Source organism: Vulpes lagopus, chromosome 2 (genome assembly GCF_018345385.1).
Source record: "Vulpes lagopus strain Blue_001 chromosome 2, ASM1834538v1, whole genome shotgun sequence".
In the NCBI taxonomy this organism is placed as follows: domain Eukaryota; kingdom Metazoa; phylum Chordata; class Mammalia; order Carnivora; family Canidae; genus Vulpes; species Vulpes lagopus.
Genome location: NC_054825.1, coordinates 155,262,193 through 155,282,910, shown reverse-complemented (window position 1 = coordinate 155,282,910; position 20,718 = coordinate 155,262,193). Strand labels below are relative to the sequence as shown.

Here is a 20,718-nt window from a genome sequence, read left to right as displayed (position 1 = left end):
CCCCCCCCGCCACCAGGAGCTGTAGGGAGCCGCTGGCCTTGGCGACAGGAGAACGGGCTGGCTTTGCCCCGAGGAGGAAAGAAGGGCATGTGTGGCCGTGTTGGGAAGCCTGGGTGGGTGTGCAGATGACCGAGGGGCCCCAGGTGGCGGGCTGGGTCCCTCTCCTGTGTGGTGTGTGGTCTAGGCCACTGTGGGCACCGGTGCGTGGAGGAGGGCTCTGGGAACAGAGATAGGCATCTCTGGGGACCTGCTATGAGAGGGTCTGCCAGTGAGGTCACTGAGGTTGGGCGGCAGGGCCTGGTGTGTGGTCCGTGTCCGTGTCGTCTTGGCGGCATGGCCTCTGATGCATTGCTGTGCAGTCTGTCCCCCCGAGCAGCGAGCATGCCAGGCCATTGCCGGGCACTCTCACCAAGACAGCGACATTCCCTAAGAGGCCACCTTTGCATTTCCGTATCCTCCTTAGAAAGAGCGTACTGGCCTACCAGAGCCCCGCAGGGTCTGTGGAGTGATGCCCGGGGCACCGGGTGCATGCGAGGCAGGCCGCTGCCACCTGCCCCCTCGTCGGCCGGCCTGTGCTCCACGGAGCACTGTCTCTGGCCTCTGTGGAACACAGCGCGGTTTGGTGTTGCCGCGGCCCCTTCCAACCCCACGAACCTTAGTTTGCTTTTCTGTCAAGTGGGGGCAATGCTTCGTAGCCCATAGGGGAGGGACGCGCACCCCAGGGCCCGTTCCCCCCAGGGCCCTGGGGACTTGGGGGTGCTTTTGCTGCTGTAACCCTCTTCCGGTCTCTGCCCAGGATGTCCAGCTTCGTGGAGCCACCCGACATCGTCAAGAAGCTCTCATGGGTGGAGAACTGCTGGCCCGATGACGCGCTGCTGGCCAAGCCCAAGGTGACCAAGTACTGCCTCATCTGCGTGAAGGACAGCTACACCGACTTCCACATCGACTCGGGTGGTGCCTCCGCCTGGTACCACGTGCTCAAGGTGGGCAATTGCCTGCGCCAGCAAGGCCTCTGCTGTCCCCATGTGCTTGGCGGGCTGGCGCCACCACTTGTGCAGAATGGACACTTGTCCAACCCTTGGGGGCACAGCGGGTAGGGTGCGCAGTGTCATTCTAAGGAGGCTGCTGTTGGAGGCAGCCCGCTGGGTGGAGGCCAGGGCTGAGCAGTGTGCATGCCCCAGGAAGGGAGCGCTGCTTGGAGGACTTCCTAGAAGAGGGGGTGGGGGAGCATGCAGCACTCGGCCCACACAGAGCCCCGGGGTGTGGGGGGAGCCAGGACAGAGGCACATGTGAAAACAGACGAACAACGGGATCCAAAGGCTTGGGCTCGGCCAGCGCCCCGGGTCGTGGCTCCCCTGTACCCCAGCACCCTGGGTTGTGGCTCCCCTGCCCCCAGCGCCCCAGGTCGTGGCGGGCTCTGCCAATGGCCTCTCGTTGGCAGGGGGAGAAGATCTTCTATCTCATCAAGCCGGCCTCGGCCAACATCTCCCTGTATGAGCGCTGGCAGTCGGCCGCGAACCACAGTGAGATGTTCTTTGCCGACCAGGTGGACAGGTGTTACAAGTGCACTGTCAAGCAGGGCCAGACGCTCTTCATCCCCTCAGGTGGGCGCCCTTTCCCGTGCCCTGTCTACCCCGCAGGGCTCTGCCCTCACCCTGGGGCCTCCAGGGGGTGGGTTCCTGGCCAAGGCTCACATCTAAGGACTGTCTGGGACGTGCCCACTTCCCTGGGCTGCGGCAGCGCTGCCTTGGCCCTTCCGCCATGTGTGGAGGCCAGAGGGAGGGCACCCCAATGTGGGCGGGCCTGGGCGGGTGCCCTTGGCTCCTGGGTCTGTGTGAGGCAGGCGTGTGCTTACCGTCCAGGCCAGCTGGGACACAGACTCTCCTCCTGGGAGGCTGGGCCTCATTGCACGGAGCGTAGGGCACGTGGGGCAGCCTGCCAGGGCAGATGGGCTGAGGCCGGGTGGTGTGAACGTGCCACGGAGGGCTCCCACATCCCCACCTCCGCAGGCTGGATTTACGCCACGCTCACACCCGTGGATTGCCTGGCCTTCGCGGGACATTTCCTCCACAGCCTGAGCGTGGAGATGCAGATGAGGTAGGGCCGCACCTGCCTGGTTCCACCTGCCAGAGTCCCTGCTGCCAGGCCGCTGCAGTGGCACCTCCCCTGAGCTCTGGGCACGCTGTTAGCCTCTTGTGCCATCCTGCCAGGGCCCCTGGGTGGCCTGGTCCCTGATAGCCCCTGTGGCCCCTGGGGGGTGTGGGGTGAGTTGAAATCCTCTCCCTGGGCACTGGCCCGTGGGGCTCGCCCTGACGCAGGGGAGGCCAGAGTGGCACAGCCTTGGTGTGGCCTTGTGGCTGTGATGTGGGCTCACCCTAGTGTCACCTGCTCAGAACTCATACACTGGATGGTTCTTTGCTGTGGTTTCCAGAGCATACGAAGTAGAAAGGAGGTTGAAACTGGGTAGCCTGACTCAGTTTCCCAACTTTGAAACTGCCTGCTGGTACATGGGGAAGCACCTGCTGGAGGCGTTCAGAGGTATGGTGGCATCCAGGTTGGCGTCTCTGCTGTGGCTCTGGGGGCTGGTCCCTCACGGGGCTGCTGATGGGGCTCAGCTGGAATGTCAGAGGCCTGGGGTCTGCCTGACTCTGGGCTGCAGCTGAAGGACCCTGGTGGCGTTCCTGCCACCCTGGGGAGGGCGTGCATGTTGGGGTCCCCGGGGAGGCTCGTGGGAAGGGGTGGGCTCCTTGGGTCCCTGCCCTCCACAGACATCCAGCTGCCCTCTACCCCAGGCCTTGAGGGTCCATCCTGGCTTCCCACTGCGGGCTGAAGCCCCATCATGCGGAGCCCTTTGTGCTCTGGCTCCAGTCTGAAGTGGGGAAGTGAAGGACATGGACCTTAACCTTCGCTGGCCAGAGTTCAGTGAAATTTGCCCATCTCGCCCCGAATTCAGATCCCTAAGCTTCCCCCCGGCAGAGGGGTTGCCTAGGAGGGAGCCTGTGGGAGTGGGACATGCAGAGCCTACCCTGGGGTGGCCTGATAGGGTGAGCGCTGGCTGCTGGGTGCCCCTTGCCAGGGCCCCAGAGTACCAGGCCGCCAGTCTCTGCCCCTGCAGTGCGCTCCCTGACCACGAGGGGGCACTCTGTCCCAAGGGCGTCTGGGAGGCCGTGCTGCCGCCCTCCCCCCGCCCCCCCCCCCAGGCGTCGCAGCTGCCACAGCTGTGCAGAGGCCGTGGGAGCCCTGGCAGCACCTGGGCCCTCACTGGAGTGGCAGGGGCGGGCAGTGCAGGGAGCTAAGCCACCTGCCAGCAGGACCTGGCAGGTGGGCGAGGGAGGGCTGGTCCCGCCCCTCCTGGGGCATCTGAGGCAGGCCCCCCGAGGTTCCATGAGGGACCGTTGGCAGTTGGGCAGGTGGCAGTGGGTGGGGGTCCCGCCGACTCCAACCTGCACCCCCCATGTGACATCGCCACAGGAGTGGTGGGTGAGGGTGGGCAGGCACACACTCACCTGACCCGATCCCTCTATGACCCCCAGGTTCCCACAAGTCTGGGAAGCAGCTGCCCCCTCATTTAGTCCAAGGAGCTAAAATTCTCAATGGTGCTTTTAGATCATGGACGAAAAAGCAGGTAGGGAGATGTGCCAGGTGTGTCCCCGAGCAGAGGGAGGGTGGCTGGTGGGGGTCCCCCAGCATGGGTCCTTCCTTGGGTGGGAGCTAGCCTGCGGAGCCCACCTGTAGTGGGGAGTGCCAGAGGTGGCGCAGAGGGCACCCCAGGGCAGGAGACCGCAGGGGCCTCAGCCTCGCTGGCCAGCAAGGCACTGGCTCCAAAGTGGGCTTCACTCTGAGGTGGACCTTCCTTCCACAGTGTCCCCCGTCATGCCCCCTGTTGTGGCATGGTGTCCTACCCCCAGGGTACCCACAACAGTATGCCCAGTGCTCCCCAGGTCCCGAGGGCAATGCCCCTTCCCCCGCATCCCCCCCAGCAGCACTGCCCTGTCCCCCCTGCCCCTGCCCCCAGCACACTGTCTGGTGACCTCCCACATCTCTGTCCTAGAGCCACATCTCTGGCCTCTGGGCCTAGAACCGTATCTGGTGTCCCTCCCTGTCACTTCAGCCATGTAGTGGCCTTGTGCCCAGGAAGAGGGGATTGCTTATATAATGCCCAGCTGTTGGTGGCCTTGGGCAGCTTGCCCTCTCTGGGACATGTTACTCCCCCCTGGGGAGGGGTCATGGCAGAGCCTTGTGGGCTGACATCTGGCTGGAGTGGGCTGACTCGTTCAGGACCCCGTGTAGCTGGTACACCTAGGCCTTTGTGGGCAGCAGTGAGTCCTGGGTTGGTAGGCAGGGGACTACTGGGAGAGACCATGTGGGTGAGTCAAGGTCCAGGAGGCTGAGCCTGCTTCAGCCCCTATGGGTGAGCAGGGATGGGGCGGCATGGCCAGTGCAGGTGGATGTCAGCACCTAGACTGGGTGGCTGACCCCTGGCCCGTGTCTGCTGCCCTCCAGGCTTTGGCGGAGCATGAAGACGAGCTCCCAGAGCACTTCAAACCTTCCCAGCTCATCAAAGACCTCGCCAAAGAGATCCGGCTCAGCGAGGTAGGGCCTGACCCTTGGGGGCCGCCAACCCTGTACAGCGGCCCTGCTGCCCACCTGCCAGGGACCACCATGTCTGAGACAACTGCCATCCCGGCCCTCTAGGGCAGGGCTGCTGCACGGTGGGGACTCCCAGGCACTGTGGCTGCCCATGGCCTCCTGGCCCCAGCCCAGGGACAGCAAGGTGGGGCTCCTCTGCAGCTCCCCAAGTAGGTGGGGAGGGATCCAGAGGGAGGGCCATGCCAGCTGCTGGAGACCCTGGGCTGTCCCAGCCTCTGTGCTGCAGGGTAGGATGGCAGTCCCCACCAAGGATGTAGAGGGGTTAGGTGGCTGATGGGTAGACGAGTGGCACCTTGCCACAGATGTGTTGTATGGATGAATATGTCACATAGTGGTGTAGGCAGGTGTGAGCATGTCGCACGGATGCTGTAGGAGAGATGTCAGCCTGCCCCATGCGTGGTGTAGACAGATGCTCCTTCCTGCTGGAGTGTCTCCCAGAGCCCGAGCAGAGACCCTCCTGACCGGGGCGGCTGGCCACATCTCCTCCTCCTCTCCCTAGAATGCCTCCAAGGCTGCCCGACCTGAAGTGACCCCAGCTGTCCCCACGGATGAGGTCTGCTTTGGGGACAGGGAGAAAGAGGAGCCCCCATCCCCCATTGAGGCCAGTCCTCCTCGATCCTTCCTGGAGAAAGTGTCCAAAAAAAAGATTCCCAAAACCGTGAAGATGCCCAAGCCGTCCAAAGTTCCCAAGCCCCCCAAACCCCCCAAACCCCCGAAGTCCCCTAAACCGCTGAAGCTCAAGGATGGAGGCAAGAAAAAAGGGAAGAAGTGCAGGGGGGCGGCCTCACCCACCATCCCCAACCTGGACCTGCTGGAGGCACACACCAAGGAGGCACTGACCAAAATTGAGCCTCCGAAGAAAGGCAAGGTGGGTAGTCTCACCCCATCTGTGGTTGGAGGGCCGCAGACCTCTCAGGAGCTGGCCTGGGGTGGAGCTAGGTCTGCTGTGTCCCTGAGCTAGAGGGTCAGGGTTGGTGGCTGTGTCCTGGTGAGCATGGCACAGTGAGGAGAGACCTCCCAGTAAAGGCAGTGGTGTCTGCTAGGATGGGGGTACCACACAGGGTCACCTGGGGGAACGAGCTGGCTGAGTTTCCTCTGGGTCCCAGGTATCAGCTGAGTTCTGAAGGTGGGCCAGGCACCCAGTGGAGACCAGCAGGGAGGCAGAAGGGGGACTGGTGATGGGAGTGGTTACTGGAGGGGCCTGAGCCCCTACAGGCAGTGAGAAAGGCAGGCCTGGCCCCGAGGACCTAGCAGTGTGACCAGAGGTGTGGGCCTTAGGTGTGGGCTTCAGGGACCAGGAGCCCAAGACCAAGCGCCATTGAGGGATTTCCTGCTAATGGGAGGCTGTTACCCACTTCTCGCTGGGGGTGGGGGTGGGGTCAGTGACCACCAGGGCCAGCATCACAGGGCTGCAGTGGGGCACATTGGTTCTCCCTTCATCAAGGCAAAGAGGGTGGATGAATGAATAGATGAACAGATGGATCGATGGGTGGGTGGCAGGAAGAGGGGAGAGAAAGAGGAAGCAGGGAGGGTGCATGAATAGGTGGATGGATGGACAGGTGGACGGTTGGATAGAAGAGATGGGTGAGTGGGTGGGATGGATGAGTGGGTGGGTGGATGGGAGGTAGATGGGTGGGTAGGTGAGTGAATGGAATGATGGATAGCTGGATGGATGGATGGATAGTGGGTGGATGGGTAAATGGGATGATGGATGGTAGGTGGATGGGTAGATGGAATGATAGGTAGATGAGATGCATGGATGGATGGGATGGTGGGTGGGTGGGATGGTGGATGAATGGGATGGATGTCTGTATGGGTGGATGAGTGATGGACAGATGGTGGATGGATAGGTGGGATGGATGGTGGGTGAGCAGATGGGGTGGATGGGCCATTGCATGTGAGCCAGTAGGAGGCAGGGGCACTATGCTGTGTGGCTGTCACTTTGCCGGGTAGCCTCGGGGTTCCTAGATATCCTCCCATGTCCACTGCTGGGTCATGACTCCTGTGTCCTAGGCCACAAAGAGCGTCCTGAGCGTGCCCAACAAGGAGGCGATCAGCTCACAGAATGATGTGGAGAGGCTAGAAATCCGAGAGCAAACTAAAAGCAAGTCAGAAGCCAAATGGAAGTACAAGGTGAGGTGTGTGTGTGCACGTGTGTGTGCACCTGCCTGGGGTGGGGGCATCTTCCACAAGATGCAGGTGTGTGAACACCTGTCCCCCGGGGGCAGTGCCAAGCTGGCCTATGGAGGCAAGGGTTGTGAGTGTGGCCTCCGTGGGGCTGCCTTCCACGGCGGGGGCACCTCCTGGCCTGGGGAACCGAGTGCATCACCCTACAAGCTGACAGCTGGCCCTGCTTCGAGCACATGCGACCCGGGGCGGGACCGGGTCCTTTAGGCCCCGAGTGACAGAGAGCAGGGGTTCCTGGGCAATGGGTCGGAGGGAAAGCTAGCTGGGGGCTCAAGGATGTCTCGGGCTTCCTTTTCAGAACAGCAAACCTGATTCCCTGCTGAAGATGGAGGAGGAGCAGAAGCTGGAGAAGTGTCCTCTGTCGGGGAACAGGGACCCCAAGTTCTCATTTTCCTTCAACAGGAGGCTGCTGAGGTAGGTGCATGCTCACACACATGTGCCCTGTCCACGGGCTCACACATGCCATACGTGCTCACACGTGCTCACGTCACACACCCCCGTTATACACACACACATATGCTCCATCACAAGTGCTCACACATATCATACATGCTCATAACACACACCCCCATTACACACTTAAACACACTCATGCCCCATCACACATGTTCACACACATACATGTTCACATGTGCTCACATCACACACCCCATTACATATACACTTACACACGCCCCATCACACGTGCTCACACACATCATGCGTGCTCACGCGTGCTCACATCACACACCCCCGTTACACACATGCTCACGTACATGCGCCCCGTCCATGGGCTCACACACGTCATAACATGCTCACATGTGCTCACACCCCCGTCACACATGCTCATGCACATGCGCCCCCTCCTTCAGGCTCCCCAGCCGAGGCCCCCCTGCCCCGAGTGAGCAGACCCCATCCCTGCCTCCCAGGCCATAGCCCTGGTGGGTGGAGAGGGGGCAGCTGGCAGAGGAGCAGAGTGTGATTTGGTTGCTGTCCTGGGCTGGTGCAGAGGGGGTAGGGTGGGTCAGGGTCCTGGCCTCAGGGCACAAAGACTGGTGGGGAGGGACCAGCGTGAACCTCATATTATCAAATGTGCCTAAAATTATGGCTGAGATGAGGGCTATGGAAGAATGATTTGTGGGGCCTCCAGGGCCCGAGAAATCAGGAGGGCCTCCTGGAGGAGGTGGCACTGAGCTGAGGTGGAGGCCCTAGCCTGAGAGGGTGTGTGTGTGTGAATGGGTACATCCATGTTCTAGACCATGAATGGGTGCATCTGCTGAGCAGCTTGGCCGGCCAGCCACCCCTCACCCGCCGAGAAGCCCCACCTGCTGTGGTCTGTCTGAAGTCAGGGTGGGCACCCCTCGGTGGGGGAGCAGGGTGGCTGGGGCCAGTGTCCTGCCCTGGCCTTCAAGGCCCTTGCTGCAGGTGGTGGGGAGACAGGGCCACTCAAGGCCTGGCGGGGTGGGCCGGGGGCCTTGGTCACGGAGGAGGTAGCAGCAGTGTGCACGTGAGCCATGTCACCCCATGGGTGCCCCATGTGCAGCAGGGCTGCCTGCCGCTCGGAGCCACCCTGCTGGAAGCTGACGTGGGCCTGCCCTGCCCACTGTCCCCGATGTCCCCACTGCCCCCACTGTCCCCACGGCTGGGCACACCCAGAGCCCTCCTTGCCCTGAGGGAAGGCCTAGCTGAAGGACGGTCTTTAGAACATTGTCTGAATTTATGCTCCCAAGAGCTGTGCAGGGGATGCAGGACATTGGCATGAGCCAGGCTGGTGCAGGACTCTGCGTGGGGGCTTGGGGAGCACATTATCGAGGCCTAGCAGGGGCCGTGGGGACGCTGACACTGCTCGTGCCGCCGCAGCCCCAAGGCCCTGAAGCCGCAGCCCAGCCCGGGCGTGTTTGGGGCCATGCAGAGCTTCAAGGAGGACAAGCCGCAGCCGGTGCGGGACGAGTACGAGTACGTGTCGGACGACGGGGAGCTCAAGATTGACGAGTTTCCCATCCGGAGGAAGAGGACCGCCCCCAAGAGAGACTTGTCTTGTGAGTGAGGGCGTGAGGGTGGGGAGTGGGCCGTTCTCCGTGGCCTCTGCCAGACACCCATCTGCTGTGTTTCAGTCTTACTGGATGGGAAGGAGCCACTGCCCACGCCCGTCACGAAGCCAAAGCTGGAGTCCGCACTCTACAAGGTGAGGCCGAGCCGTGTGTCCATGCCCGCCTTGGGCTGGTCTGCGCACGTGGGACCCTGCTGATGGCCTGGTGTGGGGGCTGCAAAAGGGTTGTCCTCTTTTGCCTCTCCTCGGGTGTTTTCATGGGGAGGGTGGCCAGGGTTCAGGCCGTGGCCCCGTGGAGGAGGGCTGAAAGTGGGGGTCTGTGGGTCTCTGCGGGTGGCTGCCCCGCCACGACCATGACAGACGGTGCCAGGCCCAGCAGCTCCCAGGAGGCCAGGTCCCTGCAGAGCCACCTGCCAGGGGCTGTGGGTCTGAGCTTCCACTTGTTCCCTGCTCAGCCCCCCAGCTCCTTGTATCTCTGGTCAGGATTGGGGTTCATGTGGGAGGCCCTGTGAACCGGGTCCTCTGGGGAAACAGGGCATGAGGACAGCCCCGTCCCACGGGCAGGCCTGCAGTCCCAGTGGAAAGCTCCGGCAACCTCCTGTACGGTGTCTGGCCAGCTGGCCCTGCGGTGCTCATTACAAGGGCTGGCTCTTTAAAAACTTGGAGAAACATCTTTCCGTGCAGGGGGAAATAGCAGGTCCCCTAAAGCCTCTGACCTGTGGCCCTGTCCCCACAATAGAGCGACGACTCCTCTGACGAGGGCTCACTGCACATTGACACGGACACCAAGCCTGCCCGCAACGCCAAAGTGAAGAAGGAGGGTGCAGGCTCGGCGGCGGGCATCCTGGACCTCCTGCAGGCCAGCGAGGAGGTGGGAGCCCTTGAGTACAACCCCAACAGGTAGGTCCGGGGTGCCTGCAAAGAGGCTGTGGGGAGCGGGTACCCCTGGGGAGGAGCCCAGGCCACGTCATCGTGGGGCCATTTGTGCCCTCACTGCAGAGGCAGGGCAGCCAGAGCAGGACCCGTGCCCCACAGAGGGGCTGCCTAGTGGCCAGGGAGGTGAGTAGGGGGCCGCACCCCACCCACCACAGTCCTGGACACCCAGCTCCAGCCGTGACGTCTGGCTGGCTCCATCTGGACGCTACCCAGATGCTCTGAAGGTCATGTAGGAAATTTTCCATGGCGCAAACCCAGCCTCCTGGTCAAGGGCATGTGGTATCTTTGGGCCCTGGGGCTGCAGAGACCTCACCCCGCAGGGATGGAGACCATGGCCTCAGAGCTTGGGGATGGAAGAGCTGTGGTCCGAGGAGGGTTCCCAGGGCCACACCCCGTGGGGCACGGGGGCCACACCAGACTGTCCTGAAGCCCCGTGTGCACCCTGACATGCCTTCGTGTGGTGCGGCCGTGAAGGCCCCAGGGTGGCCTGGCCTCTGAGGGAAGATGAACTAGCTAACCCCTCCAGGCTTTGTTGGATGAAGGGCCCGGGCTCATTTTTCTGGACATGGTCCCAGTTGAATTCTCTCTCCATCTGCTTAAACTGGGTTAAGTGTTGTGTTCATTTTTTCCCCACGTGGGATTTCCACAAGTAGCACAGACAGCTCACCCGCCGTGGGCTCCCCGCCACCTTGGGGAACCAGAGCCCCACCTTCCTGTTGATGGACCCGGGTGTGGGGTCCCAGGGGTGCTGGGCACCGATGTCCAGGCAGGGGGACCTGCCGGGGAAGGGCAGCCTGTGCGGCCTGCACGGGGCCTGTACGGGGCTCCCCTACATCTGCCTCTGAGGTGAGGCCATGTTTCCAGAACCCAGGTCCCAGGACCGCGTGAACCCGCAGGGAGGCTGCTCCGGGTGGGTGTAGACACCCAAAGCCAAGGAGGTGGAGTCGAATGGCTGAGTCTCCTCTCAGGACTCTGTTCTGGGTGCCATGTTCCCTTCAGATGGCCAGAGGCCTGCATCTCCTACCTGCCAGGAGGGACTTCTGTAGAGGTGCCCCAAGGGCCCCTCACCCACAGATGCCCTGTGGCCTCTGCCGTGGTGGGACAGGGCCTGAGGCCCCTTTGCTGGGACAAGCCTGGCTGTGACCCCGGTTCACTGAGGGCAGGGCGCTGCTGCTGGTGCTGGCCCCTGGGGGCACCATTACTCTGGGAACCTCAGTTGCCGCCTGAAGGTCAAGATGCTGGAGAGCAGGGTCTCTGCACGGGGGACACGGGGACCCGGGCCCGGGAGGAGGGCGGCCCGTGTGCAATGCCACACTCACTACCTGCAGACACATGTGCCCTCACACCACCCACACGTGCACATGCGTGCCTGCCAGGCCCACCCCGTCTCCCCGCTGCAGGCGGTTCCTCTCCCCAATCCCCCGATTGGAGAGCAGGTCAGTTTTTGATGGTCCATTTGCTCTGTTTTAAGTTTTTGCTGCTGGGAAAAAAAAAGCTGAAAAAAATGGAGGGAAATATGTTAATTTGTTGTGGATGGTTGGCAGTGCGCACCGCAGGGGTAGGGGAATGCTGGAATGATAATTGGAGGATTAAGAGATTGTTTTCCATGTGAGCTAGGTAGACTGTGCTCCTTGATTCACTGGCCGTGTGTGGACACACGTGTGGCCCCTGCTGCCTGCGGCCCTGGGCTCTCAGACCTGCCCCTTGGAGCAACCAAACTGGGCAGGGACCCCATGGTGGTGGGGAGGTCCTGTGCAGTGTGTGCCCTGGCCCCAGCCCTCCCCACCCTGGCTGAGGGGCCGTGTGGACACCCCAGAGCCTGGAGTCACGGGGGGTGGGGAGCCCACTGCTGTTCCCCTGTGGGCAGAGGTCTGTCCTGTTCAGAGACCCCCAGTGACCGTGCTGCACAGCCCCCTTGTGCTCCAGGGCAGATCCTCACAGTGGGGCTGGGGAGGCTGCATCCATGGCAGGAGTTCCCGCCTCTGCGGGGGGTGGGGGTTGCTGCCTGGACTGGACCTTTTCATTGTTTTGGCCTTGGGTCTGCAGTCCTGTTTGGCCCCAGCAGAAACCAGAGCGCTGTGGTCCTGTGTCAGGGCGGGAGCTGGGGCGGTGCCCGGGCCTGGAGCCAGCAGTGACCAGCAGGACGGTTCTGTCCACGCTGGCCTCCCTGGGCCCTGCGTGCTCCCTGGGGGCCAGCTCCACCCCCAACTCCAGCCCGAGGCCTGGGAAGCTCTCATTTCCGTGTGGGGACTCATGGTCCCTTTTCAGGTTAAGGGTTCTACTACATGTGCTCCAAAACACTTTGGGGGGAGGGAAGGGGGGGAAGGGTGTAGGGGAGGGCGTGAGAGCCACTGATGCAGGATGATGCTGAACCTCTGACAGGGCTTGCTTGGACTGACACTTTGGCTGCTGCTTTGGGGTTGCAGGACCCCGCAGTGGGCCCTGCCCCTGGGGCACCTGGGCAGGCAGGAGGGGGCCTGGATGTCCGATATCAGGAGATGACCCTGCTCCCTGGGCCTTCTGGTCTGTGAGGAGAGGAGGGCTGTGGGGCCCCAGCAGCCAGGCACGGGGTGGGAGCCTGTGCCTGGCTGCTGGGGCCCAGGGGCTGGAGGGAGGGTCAGTTCAGTAGGGCCCTGCAGCCCAGGGTGGGCTGTCCTGCCCCCATGACAGGGTCCACAGGGATGAGGAGGATGAAGCTTCTGGAGGAGCCCAGACCTGTGCTTTGTGAGCTTTCCCCATCCAGCCATGTCCAGGACCCTGGTGATGCAGGGAGAGGCCCTGTGCCCCCCCAGAGCCTAGCAGAAAGCACAGTGCCAGGCACAGCCAAACAGGGTGTCTCAGGAGCCAGAGCAGGTCCTTGAGGGAGGGGAGCTGGAGCTTTAGGGACTGCGGGTGCAGGGTCAGGGCAGTGGGAGGCAGCCTTGGGAAAGCACAGCACCCATGGGGGTGGCTGAGGACCTGGGGCTGAGCTGACATGTGGCCATCGGGTAGAGAACAAGATGGAAGGGGCAGCTGCGATCAGACGCATGGGCACTCCCTGTCTGCCCCTCCCTGTGTCCCTGCTCCACGCCTTCTCTGTCCCTGCAGGGCGTGAGGGCAGACACCTGGCTGTTCCTTTTTTTAAAAAAAAAAAAAAAAAAAGATTTTATTTATTTATACATGAGAGACCCAGAGAGAGGCAAAGACACAGGCAGAGGGAGAAGCAGGCTCCCTGCGGGGAGTCCACTGTGGGACTCGATCCTGGGTCTCCAGGATCACATCCTGGGCTGAAGGCAGACACTCAACTGCTGAGCCACCCAGGCACCCTGAGGGCCCCTCTCCTAAGCAGGAGTCATGAGCAACCACCGTGTTCCAGCCCCTGTGTCCTCGCCGCTGAGTGGGAGGGAGCAGGGGCGGTGGGCGCTGGGCACTGAGCTGAGTGCCTGTCTCTCTGTGCCCCCAGCCAGCCCCCGGCCTCCCCCAGCACACAGGAAGCCATTCAGGGAATGCTGTCCATGGCCAACCTGCAGGCCTCTGACTCCTGCCTGCAGACCACATGGGGTGCCGGCCAGGCCAAGGGCAGCTTATTGGCGGCCCACGGGGCCCGGAAGAACGGGGGTGGCAGCAAGAGCACGGGCAAGCGGCTGCTGAAGAGGGCGGCCAAGAACAGCATGGACCTGGATGACTATGAGGAGGAGCAGGACCACCTGGACGCCTGCTTCAAGGACTCGGATTACGGTGAGCCCCAGGGGTGGGCGGGGCCTGTCTGCGGTGCTGGCCATGTGGGGCCGGGCCTCCTCCAGGACACGGGAGGCAGCCTTCGGAAGGTGTCCCCAGGGAAGGGGCGCCACTATCGCCACCCAGGAGGAATGCCCCTGGCCCCACCCCAGAGCCCCCGTGCGTGTGCGCCATGTGTGGTACACGCTGTCCTCATGGGCTCTCCAGGGCGCGTGCCCACAGCCCCGAGCCTGTGCTGGGCTCACCCCCCACCTCCCCCGGCTGCTCCCGTCCCAGTCGCCTGGCGGCCTCCACCTATCACCTCTGTGGATGCTGCGCTGTGGACGCAGGTGCGGGGGCTTTGTGAGGCCAGGTGTGGGGTGTCCCGGGCATGGACCTGGGAGGCGGCGTCCTGGGTGGAGGGCAGATGCCCTGTCTTGGCCCAGCCACCCCGTGGCCATACGCTTGCACACTGCTTGAGATCCCATCCACTTGGTCGGTCTCGGTGTGGATAATGACACTGAGGCCCAGAGCGGCCACCTCAGAGGTGGGCAGAGTGGGGGGGGGGGGTGGCCAGGGCTGACCCCTCACCACTGACCACATCCTTTCAGACCTTGCCCTTGGGGCTCCCGGCAGTTCGGTGGGGGCTGCTGCCAGTCTTGGGGAGGGTCTCAGGAACGAGGACCTGCCTGCACACCATGGCCTTCCCCCAGGGGTGGTTAGCGCCCAGGGGTGCTGGCTCTGGTGGTGCAGGGGCTGCCTTGGAGCTCACACTCCTGCCCCCAGAAGAGCCGTCTCCGAGTGGAGGCTGGCCCTGGACCTTCTGCTGGACTCCCGGGGTCCTGGCTGGGAGTTGGCTGGGGGTGCCACTGGGGGGGTGGCTGGCGGCCGGTAGGGGACTAGCTGGGTGGGTAGCTGGGGACCCACCCCAGTCTGATGGGCTGTTGGCAGTGAGCTCCCTTGGGGGGCAGGGCAGGCCCTGGAGGTGGCAAGACACCCCTGTAGTGGGGGCACCTGGGGTCACCAGGGCTATCAGGTGGGGCTTGCTTCCCGGGGACCTGCTGGGTGGGCTCCAGGGATGCTGGGTGTTTCCCTCTCTGCAGCCACAGAGCAGGGGACCTGCTAGGAGGCCCTGTGGCCAGGTTTGGGGCCCGCCTATGCCGTGCATGGGGCAGCCGTTCTGGGGGGGGACAGCAGCTCACCAGACCTGCCCACAGAAGCTTTGTCCCCTGCGGCGTCGCTGGCTCAGGTCCTCCCCCCACCCCGTAGTTTATCCCTCTCTGGAGTCGGATGAGGACAGTCCCGTCTTCAAGTCCCGGTCCAAGAGGAGGAAAGGCTCCGACGACGCTCCCTACAGCCCCACAGGTAGTGTGTGGAACTGGGTGCCCCCTGCGTATCCCTCTGGCTTCAAGGCTGTGGCTGGGGGTAGGGGCCTGCTGGGGCCTCAGTGGGGCTGCACTCCTCCTGTAAGTGGGCTAGGCGGGTGGGGTCCCCATGGGGTCTGAGAGAGCAGCCCTGGGAAGGCCACGAGTATACCTGGCGGAGTCATGGCAGCCATGGGGGTGGGGGGCTTGTCACCATCTGCATGACCCCACCTGCTTGCTCCTGTCTTGCTGGCATGGGCCCTTCACATCGGGGCTCATGTTGTGCTCTTGGACAGATGGGGGCCAGGTCATGGGGCCCGGGAGGGCATGCAGGTGATGAGGGGGACACCGCTCCAGCAGGTGTCCTTCTCTCCCACAGCAAGGGTTGGGCCATCGGTGCCGAGGCAGGACAGGCCTGTGCGCGAGGGCACCAGGGTGGCTTCCATCGAGACTGGGCTGGCAGCTGCTGCAGCCAAGCTGTCCCAGCAGGTGAGGAGGGAGCCTGCCTCTGCTCCCGGGGGGGGCCAGGGGCTGTCACGGGCTTGGGGTCACTGGAGCAGTGCTGACCCCTGGGGGGTGTTGGGGAGGCAGGAACTGGCCACTCAGGGTTGGGTAATGGGCAGTGATGGGGCAGGGGAATCACCCCCTCGCTCAGGAGGCCTGAGGGGCCACTCAGCATCTGAGGCCACCCATGTGCTGTGTCCAAAGGAGGAGCAGAAGAGCAGGAAGAAAAAGAACACCAAGAGGAAGCTGGCTCCCAACACGCCCTCCCCCTCCGCCTCTACCACCTCTGCCAGCACCACGTCTGCCAGCACCACGTCTGCCAGCACCACGTCCGCCTCCACCACCTCGGCCTCCACCACCTCGGCCTCCACCACCTCGGCCTCCACCACCCCGGCCTCCACCACCCCGGCCTCCACCAGCACAGCCAGTAGCCAGGCCTCCCAGGAGGGCAGCTCACCTGAGCCCCCCCCTGAGGCACACAGCAGCAGCCTGGCGGACCACGAATACACGGCGGCTGGAGCCTTTGCAGGGGCGCAGGCTGGCCGAGCCTCCCAGCCCATGGCCCCCGGGGTCTTCCTCACGCAGAGGCGGCCCTCTGCATCATCCCCCAACAACACCGCTGCCAAAGGTACCGTACCTGCATCCCCCAGGCGGCCTGTGGCTATACCGTGGGGACGGCAGGTTCCTTGTGCAGCTTGGCCATGTGTCCACAGCCACCCCTCGGCCCTTTGGACACAAAGCTGTGGTCACACGTGGGCCGGGCGGGTCTGGTGGCCTGGGCTTCAGGGCCTGGCCAGGAGGAGGTGTAGTCAGTGCCAGGCTGAAGGTTCCTGGGAGGGCCCGAGGGGATCCGTTGGGGGCAGGACTGCTGCGAGGTCCTTGGTCCCTACCGTCCTCTGGGCCCCACCTGCCTCCACCCTGTGCCTCACCCCTGTAGCCATGCTCCCCGCCCTTGTCACCATGCCCCAAGGGTGGGACCCCAGCCTCGCCTGGTCTCTGCTCACCTGGCACATTTCCGTCTCCTCTGCCTGCAGGAAAACGTACAAAGAAGGGCATGGCCACCGCCAAGCAGAGGCTTGGGAAAATTTTGAAAATTCATCGGAATGGAAAACTGCTCCTTTAAAGTTTGGAAAGCCAGGATCCTTCTGCTCCGCTCAGGACCCCCGGAGCCCCGCTAGGACATCAGCCCCCAGGAGGGCGGCCGCGCTGCCTCACCCTGGGGAGGGCCTGGCCCTCCCGGCCACCACTCCCCCCATATGAGCATCTGTTGCTTCAGCCGGCAGAGTGTACCGACGCGGACGGACGTCCTTTCTCAAGTTGCTTAGAGTGACCAGTTCCCGAAACTCGGCCCTGCCTGTTTGAGGACCATTCCAGTTCCAGGAGAGCCTCTGGGCCCCCCTGAGTGTGGGTGTTATCACAGGGCTTCTGCAGCTCTGTTGGGAACATGAGTCCTTCGAGGAAGGAGGAGTGAGCCAGTGCTCACCAGGCCCAGAGTCCGAGCTGGCCACAGGCCGGTAGGCTCCAGAGGCTTAAAAAAGGAAAGAACACTAGAGAGGAAGAGGAGGAGAGAGTGGGGTCTTCTGTGCCCCCCTGCTCTTCCTGAGTGATTCTCAGACAGTCCAGAGAGTGTGCGGCCCGGCCGGGAGAGGGGCCTCTGTGCTCCCCGGCTGGTGGGTGGCGGGCCGGATGGTGGGTGTCGTGCCCTGAACGGCTGGGGCCTTTCTTGGGACACCGGGGCCATGAGCAGGGTCAGTGTGTTGCTGGGGGGAGGGGCGCCATCACGGGGTTCCCCCTCCCCCCCAGGCAGGGTCGGGCCCAGCTGTGATGTGGGGCCTGGGGGCCTGGGCCAAGCCGTGGGGGGGGACCCCGTGCTGCCCCCCGGCTACACTCCTAGAAGCACTTCTCAGCCGAGGCACCCCGCCTGGCGGGGCGGATGGCGGCGGGCAGCCCGAGGACGCGGGGCCCGGCACGTCTGTCTTGTCACCTGTGTGTTTGGTGTCGAGTCCCCAGGTGGACCCCGGACTGAACGTCCGCCCGTCGACATGGAGGGGGCTGGAGTTGTTTCTCAGGCAATCCTGTATTTTAATTTTAGATGTATCTCCTGAAGCATATTTTTCATAGAATGTAGCGTGTAAATAGCTTTTTAAATAACTTCTTTTTTATAAGAGTAAAAGTATCTTTAGGAATTTCTTTCTAGAGAGTCCGTCATTAACATTTATACGAGTTTTTTGCCGAGTATGACGAACACTTGGGTTTGCCTTCCTTCTTTCTGTTTATTGTTCCTGTTGGTGTTACTTTTTTGTTTTAGGAACTAAGGTATTGCCTGAAAAACAAGTGGTGTCTGCGGAGCCTTCTCTGTGTGTTTGCAGCAGCAAACTGCGCCCCAGACCCGTTCCACGCGGCGGGCGAGGGGTCTCCGACTCGGACACCAGCTCTTTCTTTCCGTCTCGTTGGCGAAGGGGGTGGGGATGCAGTTATTTTACTTAGCACCTTGTGAAGTGTTTCTGTGTTTTGTGATGCTGTAATTTATTAATGTTTGTAGCTTTTTATATTTGTACATTTCTTATGAGCTTTGTTTATACGCCTGTCCCGGGCGCCGTGTCCATGAGGCCGGCCCCGAGGCTGGCGGACGAGCTCGCAGGGTGCCCACGGCGCCCACCGTGCCGTCCTGGCGTCTGCGAGGCTCCTTTCCCGTCCTCGTTGAACATTTATATAATCTAACCCGGCCATCAAGCTGTTCTCTCTCTCTCTTTTATTTTTTAAAGTTTATTATTATTATTTGGCAACATGTACATTTCTAACAAAGTTTACCGTGGCTATTAAAGTGTTTTATTTCCCAATTCATATTACTCTTGTATCGAGTCCATGAGGTCTAAGGCAGCTTAGATCAAAGTTTTAAAAGAGTAAAAATATTTCAGGTTTTGTACAGAACCATGTCTGTGTCGTTCCTGCTCACTCGCCAGCGTCTGCCCCCGCGGTGGGGGTGGTGGGAGGGGGCACCGAGGGCCGGGCCCACGTGCTGCCCTGCACCCCAGAGCCGCCGTGCCCCACGCCGCCTGCAGGAACGGCCCGAAGAGCCCGTGGGGGCCGGCAGCCTGTGGGACCCCGGCTCCGTGACCGCGGCCCCGGGCAGCCTCGGGAGCCTCCAGAAGCACCTACTGCCCACGGTGCGTACCTAGTGGAGGCTGGTGAGTGCAGGCCAGGCACCCAGAGATGCTCCGCGGCTGTGCAGGATCTGTCTACGCCCCTGCAGTCGGGACGTGGGGCCGGAGAGGACAGAGGGTTCGGGCAGCCGGGAGGGACCGCTGGGCATCCCTGCTGCCAGCCGGGCCTATCATACTGAGGCTGGTCCACGGGGGCCAATGGGCTTGGTCTGGGCATGGGGCTCCAGCTAGCAGAGCTGCCTGTCCATGCACCAAGCCTCCAGACGCAGGCCGCCCCGCTGAGAGCGTCTGTGGGTGGGCAGTGTATTCAGATGGTGTGTGGGTGGCAGTTCATCATGTGCCATTTGTGACAAAGCACAGCAAGGTCCCTCCATCCTGCTGGGCAGCCAGCGTGGCCGTCTGTGCCCCACGCGGCTGAGCGCCTCCAGGACCTCCCTGAGCTCAGGGAGGGTTGGGGTGGGGCTCCAGGTACCCACTCTCCTGAACGGAAAGTGCTGCCCCCCAGTGGTGCCCTGTGTCTATGTGGGGCGGCCCCTCTGTTGGGCATCTCAGGCATTGCTGCCCTTGGAGGTGGCACCGTCCCAGAGGCCCCAACAGCCCACGTCCCCCCGACTGGGCACTCTCCCTGCTTGCCACTGTCTTATCCCTGCCCAGCTCCAGACAGATTCTGCTCCATGGCTCCGGTGTGTGTGTGGGGGGTGACCACGCTGTCACCTCACAGCCATCAGGTGCCCTGTTCTGCAGGCCCCTCTCTGGATGCCCACCAAACCCAGACTGGCCTGCCCTGAGCCCGCACCCTGGAGGCTGGGCCGTCTGGGTGCTCCTGGTGCTCCCGCCTTCATGTGGCTGTCGGGACTGGACCTTCAGAGCTTGTCTGGGGGCTGGGAACTGAGGCCAGGGCTGGGGGAGAGGCTCCCAGAGGCTACCCAGCATCCCCTGAGCCCTAGGCCCCGACGTAGCATCCCTGGGCCGTGCCCTGTGCCCCTACGGGGCCCTGCAGCCTGTGCGAGGTGTCCCAACAGGGTCCCTGGCTGGGCGTGTCTGAGCAGTGGCCCTGGGTGCACCCCGCAGGGCTGGAAGGGCCAGGTGCTGTGGATCTTCTTGGGTCTCCCCCTCCCGGCAGGGCAAGCTGTGCGGTCCGTTCATACCCAGGGCCCGGCTCCAGGTCACCACGCTTCCTTCCCACAGCCTCCACCGCCGGCCTCTGGACTTTCAGATGCCCCCGCGGGCACGAGCCCCGCAAGCATGAGCTCCAGGCCCAAGGCCCCTGCCCCGTGCCAGGCTCCCACAGCAGGTGCAGCAGGTCCAGGTCAGCTGCTGAGGCTGACCGCCTCCAGGTGGGGAGGCCCAGCACCCACTCCCAGGCTCCTGACCCCAGGCCCTAGCTCCCCACCTCCCCGCATCCTGTGGACCTGCAGAGCCCGAGGAGGGTGGCCCTAGGGGCGGCTGGAGCCATCGTCACCACCACAAGGCCCACACCGCGCTCCAGCCCGGCCTTCCTAAGTCCAGTGGGATTCCATGGTCACCCACAGCTGCTATGTGCCGGGCCAGGCGGTGCTCAGAACCTTCTGGAGCCATCATCCAGCCCACTTCCCCAAAGAGGTCGCAGAGCTCAGGAGAGACCGCTGCCCGGCCTGGAGGAGGACGAGGCCTGTCCAGCCCCTGCTGGGCACACCTAGGTAAGGGGGCTTCCCACGGGGAGACCGGAACGTCTTTAGCAATGGGAGCAAAGGCCCCGAGGCAGGCAGCGTCCCTCCAGGGCTCCCGTACCCCCTGGGGCTCGCCTCCCCCGGGAGCCCCTCGTTGCACCCCCTCCCTGGGAGCCTCCACCCGTCCTGTGCCCAGCACTGTGGGCCCCTGGGCCCCCTCCAGGTTGGGGACCAGCCGGCAAGGGTCTCACTGGGCGTCTTGGGGAAATGCCGAGAGTGACCACCAGGGGGCAGGGCAGGGCCGGGAACCAACCGTCGAGGCATCGGAGCGGGAGCCAGTGGTGTGGGGGCGGTGGAGGTGGGGGTGTGGCGCCGGGGCTCAGCTCTGGAAGGAGCGAGTGATGACCCCGCCGGTCGTCCTGACCTAGGTGAGCGCCTGGGGGGGGGGGGGTCTGTTCCTACACCAGCCACGTCCTGGCAGCTTCACGCTCGACACTGTCCTCAAAGGTCCTAGGACTGTCTGTATCTTAACCGGGGAG

The 20,718-nt window shown here is 63.2% G+C and overlaps 1 protein-coding gene across 2 annotated transcripts in view; it reads left to right on the top strand.

Moving 5' to 3' along the window:
* Nucleotides 1–18,291, top strand: part of PHF2 (PHD finger protein 2) — a 66,682-nt gene extending 48,391 nt beyond the window's left edge. For both annotated transcript variants that reach the window (XM_041743139.1, XM_041743138.1), the window contains exons 6-22: nt 797–983; nt 1,442–1,604; nt 2,010–2,097; nt 2,432–2,538; nt 3,534–3,625; nt 4,504–4,593; nt 5,150–5,518; nt 6,664–6,783; nt 7,136–7,251; nt 8,677–8,855; nt 8,931–9,001; nt 9,606–9,766; nt 13,245–13,519; nt 14,768–14,863; nt 15,242–15,351; nt 15,571–15,994; nt 16,401–18,291. In XM_041743139.1, the coding sequence (XP_041599073.1) occupies nt 797–983; nt 1,442–1,604; nt 2,010–2,097; nt 2,432–2,538; nt 3,534–3,625; nt 4,504–4,593; nt 5,150–5,518; nt 6,664–6,783; nt 7,136–7,251; nt 8,677–8,855; nt 8,931–9,001; nt 9,606–9,766; nt 13,245–13,519; nt 14,768–14,863; nt 15,242–15,351; nt 15,571–15,994; nt 16,401–16,489 (2,737 nt within the window). In that variant the 3' untranslated portion in view covers nt 16,490–18,291. The remainder of the gene's footprint in view (nt 1–796; nt 984–1,441; nt 1,605–2,009; nt 2,098–2,431; nt 2,539–3,533; nt 3,626–4,503; nt 4,594–5,149; nt 5,519–6,663; nt 6,784–7,135; nt 7,252–8,676; nt 8,856–8,930; nt 9,002–9,605; nt 9,767–13,244; nt 13,520–14,767; nt 14,864–15,241; nt 15,352–15,570; nt 15,995–16,400) is intronic.
* Nucleotides 18,292–20,718: the final 2,427 nt, after the last annotated feature.